This window comes from Temnothorax longispinosus, chromosome 9 (assembly GCF_030848805.1).
Source record: "Temnothorax longispinosus isolate EJ_2023e chromosome 9, Tlon_JGU_v1, whole genome shotgun sequence".
Classification (NCBI taxonomy): domain Eukaryota; kingdom Metazoa; phylum Arthropoda; class Insecta; order Hymenoptera; family Formicidae; genus Temnothorax; species Temnothorax longispinosus.
The window spans coordinates 10,875,985-10,884,889 of NC_092366.1; the positions used below are offsets into that span (position 1 = coordinate 10,875,985).

Below are 8,905 nucleotides of genomic sequence, written 5' to 3' on the forward strand. Positions count from 1 at the left end.
TGTTACCTAAAAAAAAAAAAAGTGATAGTATTATACCTCGAAAAAACCTAAGTAACAAGTGGTAGACGTAATCTTTATATCTCGAAAAATCTCGAAAAGATCTAAGCAATAGTATCTTTATTTCCGAAAAATTATAACCCAAGTGATACACATCACAAAATTATGTTACCTTATCAAAAAGAACAATCGCGCTTCAAGTGATCTATTACAATTACAAAAAAAAAATTATATCTCTTTAAATTACAGCGCCAATTACAGAGAGAACATATATATTGCCTCAAAAAATAATTGTTGCACTACTTTGAAAAATCTTTACATTGTGTCAATTAGAAAAAAATGTATGATAACAATTTTATAAGATTAAAAAATTTTATTTAAATTTAACAAGGGAATACAAGATATTTAAATACAAAGTTTACATGTGTATTTTTTAGTGGTCACAAAGAATTACAGAGGTAACAGTACAAAATAAAAATATTTTATTAAAATATTTAATCCAACGAGGGAATACAATTTGTATTTAAATACAAAGTTTATATATGGGGCATTCCACGCCAATTCGCAAGGGATCAAACTTCGACTTTTTTATTTTTGATGGCCGCTCGTTTTTTAACAGGTCTTTACGAGTATTAGACCCCTGTTAAATCGTTTCTATAATAAATGTAGCGTTTCCGAAATAGAGCCTGCGCAAAATGAGGACTGCAAAATTTTCAATGAATTTTTTCGCCTATTAGACAACGTCTAAGAAAAAAATTCATTGAACATAAAATACGCTATTTAGATCATAGTTTAAAAAAAAAATTATCTCAAATTTTTATAATAATGATTTTAAACTAATAAAGTAAAAAAACACACAAAAATTTGAATATCTCAAAAACCCCATTTTCTATTTTTTTGAAATTTATAGGGAATATTCTAGGGAGTATTAGAAGAATTTTAAGACTAGTTGGAAGTTGCGCAGAATTTTTGGGAATTTTTTTATAAATTTTTTTATGAGGCAGTAGTAATATTTGACTCACAAAAGTGTAGTTAAAAACGCGTTTCAGACAATTCTGAATCGATTTAGATATACTTTTTTACTAAAGCATGATGAAGATCTCGGCATAGCACACGACAATTGCGATGAATAGTGTGGGAAAGGCGAAAAAAATAGATTTATGAGGAAGTTTAATTCAATAAGTACATTTGTTTAAGAACATATTATTTATAATTTTATTATTTTGTGCTCAGTATAATCATTCGAAAATGAGTAATCTTTAACAGTTAATTTATAATTTTTGGTATGACTTGGTATGACGCAGTGGACACGTTGAGTCTGAGGTATCCTTTTTGTTTGATCGTACCGACCTGTCAAAAATTCGGCGGCAATTTCATAATTTTTTTTGTCCCAATACTTGCAATCGCCGCCGAATTTTTGACAGGTCGGTACGATCAAACAAAAAGAATACCTCAGACTCAACGTGTCCACTGCGTCATACCAAGTCATACCAAAAATTATAAATTAACTGTTAAAGATTACTCATTTTCGAATGATTATACTAAGCACAAAATAATAAAATTATAAATAATATGTTCTTAAACAAATGTACTTATTGAATTAAACTTCCTCATAAATCTATTTTTTTCGCCTTTCCCACACTATTCATCGCAATTGTCGTGTGCTATGCCGAGATCTTCATCATGCTTTAGTAAAAAAGTATATCTAAATCGATTCAGAATTGTCTGAAACGCGTTTTTAACTACACTTTTGTGAGTCAAATATTACTACTGCCTCACAAAGAAATTTATAAAAAATTCCCAAAAATTCTGCGCAACTTCCAACTAGTCTTAAAATTCTTCTAATACTCCCTAGAATATTTCCTATAAATTTCAAAAAAATAGAAAATGGGGTTTTTGAGATATTCAAATTTTTGTGTGTTTTTTTACTTTATTAGTTTAAAATCATTATTATAAAAATTTGGGATAATTTTTTTTTTAAACTATGATCTAAATAGCGTATTTTATGTTCAATGAATTTTTTTCTTAGACGTTGTCTAATAGGCGAAAAAATTCATTGAAAATTTTGCAGTCCTCATTTTGCGCAGGCTCTATTTCGGAAACGCTACATTTATTATAGAAACGATTTAACAGGGGTCTAATACTCGTAAAGACCTGTTAAAAAACGAGCGGCCATCAAAAATAAAAAGGTCGAAGTTTGACCCCTTGCGAATTGGCGTGGAATGCCCCATATGTATTTTTCAATAGAATAAAAGATTTAATCACAAAGAATTACAGAGGTAACAGCACAAAATAAAAATATTTTATTAAAATATAATACATAAATTTTTCTTGTAAAAAAACTTGGCGCTGCTAGACCTCGAAATTTTAAATAAATAAGGACAACAATAAATAAAAATAATTCAGAGAAGAATGCGATGGGAGTAATATTAAATGATTATCAGCGTGGATGTGCAAGTGAGTGATATGGGTGTGCGTGACGACGCGGACAGCGGATAATGCGGCTTATAATTAAGTATAGGATAAGTTTATTTATTTATTTAAAATTTTGAGGTCTAGCAGCGCCAAGTTTTTTTACAAGAAAAATTTATGTATTATATTTTAATAAAATATTTTTATTTTTTACTGTTACCTCTGTAATTCTTTGTGATTAAATCTTTTATTCTATTGAAAAATACATATATAAACTTTGTATGTAAAAACAAATTGTATTCCCTCGTTGGATTAAATATTTTAATAAAATATTTTTATTTTGTACTGTTACCTCTGTAATTCTTTGTGACCACTAAAAAATACACATGTAAACTTTGTATTTAAATATCTTGTATTCCCTTGTTTTTAAATAAAATTTTTTAATCTTATAAAATTGTTATCATACATTTTTTTCTAATTGACACAATGTAAAGATTTTTCAAAGTAGTGCAACAATTATTTTTTGAGGCAATATATATGTTCTCTCTGTAATTAGCGCTGTAATTTAAAGAGATATAATTTCTTTTTTGTAATTGTAATAGATTACTTGAAGCGCGATTGTTCTTTTTGATAAGGTAACATAATTTTGTGATGTGTATCACTTGGGTTATATTTTTTCGGAAATAAAGATACTACTGCTTAGATTTTTTCGAAATTTTTCGAGATATAAAGATTACGTCTACCACTTGTTACTTAGGTTTTTTCGAGGTATAATACTACCACTTTCTTTTTTTTTTAGGTAACAACATATACACTACTATGCGTGTACTTGGCGCCTTTTTTTATCTTTTTTTAAAAAAGGTTTATTTGTTCGCACACAGTCCAGACATGTATTTTTTTTATTGTCTTTGAAGCATGTTTAGGGGTTGAAATAACCCCTAAAAAAAATTTCATATATTTAATTACGAGTGAATATCTCTGAAACAGTAAGGTATATGAAAAAATGTTTTAGACAAAAATTACAGTAGGTATTAAGTAATCTTTGGAATCGTGTATTTAAATTTTTTAAAAAGTTATATTTTTTCAAAAATAACACTGAAGGGTGGGGGTATGTTATAAAAAATATGACATTTATTAAAAAGCCAAGTAAGTACACAATTACAGAAATCACTTAATACCGTAACTTACTTCTTGTCTAAAACATTTTTTCATATATTGTACCTCACGGTTTTAAAGATATTCATTCGTAATCAAATACTTGAAATTTCTTTCCAAAGGTTATTTTAACACTTGAACATGTTTCGATAAAAAAAACGTGTCTGTTATTTTTCGCGACTCTGTAACATATACAAAACCCATCAAAATCGGTGATGGATAGTTCCAAACGTTCCCTTGTTAGTAAAGTGTTTAGGAAAGTTTTTATCTACCACTATGTGTCCTATCTACTAATATGAGACAGTATTTATTCCGGTTGATTGTTTAAGAACTGTTGGGAGAAGACTTTGAACGAGCAATAAGTTCCCGCCCTTCTAGAGGGCAGCCCCCGGTTGGCGGCGCGACTCGGCGCGCCACGCGTGCGTGCGGGCATCAGTGGTGCTCACAAGAGCCTCGATCACTGTCGTGTTCAGACGTGTTAGTTACGGTTTAAGTTACAGAGTGTGATATACTTATATATAATAAAGACAGTATTCAGAGTGTACCAAGACCAAGATTGTTGTGTTCCCTGCTCATCTCACCACATTTCAAGTCGTCCCTGATTATATTTCCAATAGGTTATGGGCCCAGGGCACGATTCCCCTGCGTGAGGAACATAGCACGAAAGTGTATATACGAAGTGTGTGAGACGCCGGCGAAGGGCATAGAAAGAGATAGAAGCATCTAGAAGATTAGAGGGTAAGTAAATAATATTCCTCGTTGCTGACGAGCAAAACGAGAGAATTCTCAGTTAATAAGAATGTTCGTTCGATAAATACTGTTACAAGGAGATAGATGTTTTTGCCATTTTTCTCGAGAAATAGAAAAAGAGGTAATAATGGTAATAAGAGAATTAGAGAATAGATGTGTAAAGTGTAATAAAGAAGTAGAGAATAATGAAGGAAAAAGAGATAGAAAAATGCCGCTTGGTAGCAAGTCGGCGACGTGCGCGTGCAAGTCCGATCGTGAACGGCGAGAGTCATTTCTTTTGGCGCGCGGAATTTTTGGCGCGCGGAAGTCCGATCGTAGACGGCGAGAGTCATTGTTTTTGGCGCGCAGAACTTGTTGCTGGGCGCGCACAAACACATAATCGATTTCGACTAACAACATGGCATCGATGCTAGATGGCTAGATTACGATACATGTAAATGTATGCGTATGCTAGATGGCTAGATTGCGATACATGTAAATGTATGCGTATGTATAAAAACTCTATATGACTCTATATGAGTTTATTTTTTTGAAATCGATATGTATCGGGTCGGTAATTGAGCATGACTTGCTGTGCGGTGTAGCTTGATTACTGTTTAGGGAAGCCGCGTAAATTTGTATGGGCCCCGTGCGTGTGCGTGATCAACCCGAGCTCCCATAGATCTTTTCAGCAGTGCTGGGGATCGCAACGGACAGTGGTGTGCGCGTGCGGATAGCCCTGCAGAGGCGCGTGGTTTTCTCGCTTTGGGGTTATTGTGAATTGCAGTGCGTTCTATATAGCCTCATAAGCATTAAATTTTTATCGCTGAAAGAGATCTAGTGATAGAAATTATAAATTATTATTTGTCAATACGAATGTTGGTTTATCTTGTCAAAAGAGGAATGCTAATGTTCAATTGATATTTAAATCCCGATATAGATGGAAGAAGAAGGCCAAGATGCGCTGGTCGACTACGACAGCGATAGCAGCTTCATCACGGTAATAGATAGAGAAGTAAAAGATAAAAACGAGGAGACAGTAAGAAAAGATAGAGGTAAGAGAGTATTTTTTTTTAAAATAAAGTAGTCCAGAAGAATAATATATATATGCATTCAGAGAAAATAAAAATAGTAATTTCAAAATTCCGTATAGAAGCTAAAGATAAAAAGGAGATGGAAAGAAGAGGTGCAATCCCGAAAAAGAACTTGCCTAAAGTCAGAGAGAATATAGATGTGACCAAAGCATGGGAAGAGAACCGTCCAGTACTGCCAATTGGAACCAAAATATTATATGAAAAGCAAGAAAAATTGGTCGCAAAAATGGACAATTCGATGCAGATGCTGGATAAAGTAATGACGAAGGCCACCGAGATGATGGAGAATATGGTGGAAGTCTCCCGTTTAAACTTAGAGAAAGAAAAAGTTAAACTTAGACGTTTAGAGGTAAGCAATAAAGATACCCAAAGTAAACAAACGGTTAAAGAACTAGAGGTAGAGTCTAAAAAGAGAAAATTAAATGAAATAACAGTCTGTTCAGCCGAAAAAGATAGGAGTTTAGAGACAATGAAAAGAGCTATAGAATTGGAATTGAACAGTCAAAGGTTGCATATTAGAAGAGAATATAAGCTGACGCAAAAATCCAACTTTGATCTTTGGATGGATTATTTGAAATTTGAGTTAATGAATAACGAGTTGTTAGATGTAATAGATTCAAACATTGAAAGTCCAGAAAATCTCTCCGAACTAAAAGTTGCTAAGAGAAAAAGTCTAGTTAGAGATATAATAATCAATCATTTAGATGAAAACTATCATAAAAGGATTTTACATGAAAAAGATCCGAAAGAAATTTTGAAGAAATTGAGAGGATATAAAAAGAGTGAAGTAAATGTTACTCATGCATCGGTACGAGCTAAACTCTATCAAATTAAAATGAGAAAAGACGAAAAAGTAAGTGATTTTTGTGAACGCTTCGATTCAATAATTAGAGAATATGAATCATGTGAAGATGCGGTACCCCTCGCAGAACAAGAGATTAGATCTGCACTTTATCAGGCTGTGTCAATTAATGTACCAGAGCTGAGGAATGTAGATTTAATTAGAAGACAAACTAATCTTAAAGAAATGAACATAGATGAAATAAAATCTTTTATGATGCAGTTAGAAGCAGAGACTAAAAACGAGAATAGAGAAAAATTAGAGAAACCCGAAGTCAGGGTACAGAGGGCTGCTGCAGAAGAGAACATAAAACAAGTAAAATGCTACAGATGCAACCGAATGGGTCATATGGCGAAGGACTGTCCACTAATAGAATTTGGTGCCTGGTTTTGATACTACTGCCAGGAAGTACGAGGTCACAAGGGTGATAATTGTCCGAGTGCCGAAGCCCAGGCGAACAGAGCTAGAGGAAAAAGGTATTTAAATAAAACCGTTAATAAAAACATAAAGAAAAAGGGTAGATTTGTGCAAAAAGGCACAAAAAGAGTAGATAACAAAGGGAAAATAACCAAGATACAACCAGCTGAGAAACCTATATCAACGAAAACAGCAAATGAAGGAGAATCAGAAGAAGGTAAATAATGCATGGTTAAATTAATAGAAGATAGAGATAGTTCAAAAGAGGTAGTCAATTTTACTGCAGATTCGGGTGCTACGGATCATACTGTGAATAAGAATTTTATTCTGTCAAAGTTTGAAAAATGTAAAGATAGAGTTATTAAATGCGCGAATAAAAATGAGCTTGCAAACATTTCAATAGATGGTAAAGGAAATCTTACGCTAATAACGAATGAAAAAGAAAAGAGAGTCATTAAATTAACAAATGTAATTGCAGCAAAGAAAGTATCCAAAAATTTACTATATCTAAGAAAGTTGGCTGATGCAGGGTTCAGTATTTATTTAGATGATAAAGTGTTTAAAGTTTACAATAAACTGACAAATAAAATAGTTTTTAAAGGAATTTACAGATGTAGAGCAGAAATTGTTCCACATAGTGAGCTTCCTGAACAATCGCAAGCAAACATTCAGACCAATGAATTATCAATTTCGGAGGGAGAGTTAGATGAGAGGGATAATGTTGGCTCTGCGATTGGGAGGGAGAATGAAGGAGAGCTCACAAATGTGAACGAAAATGAAAATATAGAACACAATAATGCTGAACTCGATCAAGTCATTAAGTTAGAAGATATACAGACAATAGAGAATATAGAAGAAATGTGTGAAAGCTCAGTAATTGAAAAAGTAAAGAAACTAGAGAAAAAAATGAGGTGATGTTATGGCATGTTAGATTAGGTCATGCATCGTTAAACTATCTAAAACAATTACAAAAAGTAGAAAAGAGATTAGAGAATGTAAAGTTAGATAACTTTATATTAGAGTGTAAAGTATGTATAATGGCAAAGATGGCAAAACTGCCGTTTAAAGAAAACAGAAATAGAGCACAGAGACCACTACAGGTAATACATACGGACATCATAGGTCCAATAAAACCTACATCCTATCCAGGACAAAAGAGGTTTATAATCACTTTTATAGATGACTATTCTAGATTAGCAAAAGCCTACTCTCTGAAGACAAAAGATGAATCGGGAGAGGCTCTAGAGAAATATCTTATATCCGCCAGAAATCTACTAGGAAAAGAAGAAAAGCTATGCTATGCAAAGTCAGATCAAGACAAGGAAGTTGCAGAAAGGTTCAACAGAACGTTGAAAGAGAAAGTAAGAACATATATGCTCGACTCGGGATTACTAAAGAGTATGTGGGAGTTGGCAGTTGACGCTGCTGTGCATGCGTACAACAGATCTCCACATAAGACTTTAGAGTATGAGATCCCGTTGAAGAAGTTTTCATCAGAAACAAGTTGTCATTTTGAACAAATAAAGAAATTCGGATGCATTGGATATGCAAGAGTACCAAAGCCTACGTCGAAATTCGACAAGACAGCTATTGGTGTGTTGGTGGGATATACTGACACTGGATATATACTATACACTCTGGTATCCAAGCACGAGAAAATTTATAGAGTCATGACAACAGAGCAGCAAGAAACTGCACTAAGATGGATAGAAGTCACAAACTTAAAATGTTTGATGACGACTTAGAAGAAATAAAGAAAGACTTAGAAGAAAAAGAAGAAACTAGAAACAGAAAACATATGGATGACACTCATGGAGATTTTATCAAGCAGTGTGTTGATTAAGGGAAGGTAAAAGTCGAATGGATAAAGACCAAAGAGAATTTGGCAGACATTATGACAAAACCTTTACCTCTAGAAGCATTTGTGTATCTGAGAGATAAAATAATGAATATAGAGTTTAGACAAAGTTAGAGATTAATTTTAGTCAATAACTAATTCTTGTTATGTTTCAAATAAAGAGGAAACTTAGAGAGGACCCGTGGATCGCTCGCCCAAAGGGAGGGAGTGTTGGGAGAAGACTTTGAACGAGCAATAAGTTCCCACCCTTCTAGAGGGCAGCCCCCGGTTGGCGGCGCGACTCGGCGCGCCACGCGTGCGTGCGGGCATCAGTGGTGCTCACAAGAGCCTCGATCACCGTCGTGTTCAGACGTGTTAGTTACGGTTTAAGTTACAGAGTGTGATATACTTATATATAATAAA

At 33.4% G+C, this 8,905-nt stretch overlaps 1 protein-coding gene across 1 annotated transcript; it reads left to right on the forward strand.

Annotated features, from left to right (window-relative positions):
- The first annotated feature begins 2,622 nt into the window (after positions 1-2,622).
- Positions 2,623-7,542, forward strand: LOC139819458 (uncharacterized). Its single transcript, XM_071788806.1, has 2 exons — positions 2,623-5,348; positions 5,447-7,542. Exons 1-2 carry the CDS (start codon positions 5,234-5,236, stop codon positions 6,619-6,621), a joined length of 1,290 nt encoding a protein of 429 aa, XP_071644907.1. The 5' UTR covers positions 2,623-5,233; the 3' UTR covers positions 6,622-7,542.
- The last annotated feature ends 1,363 nt before the right edge of the window (positions 7,543-8,905 follow it).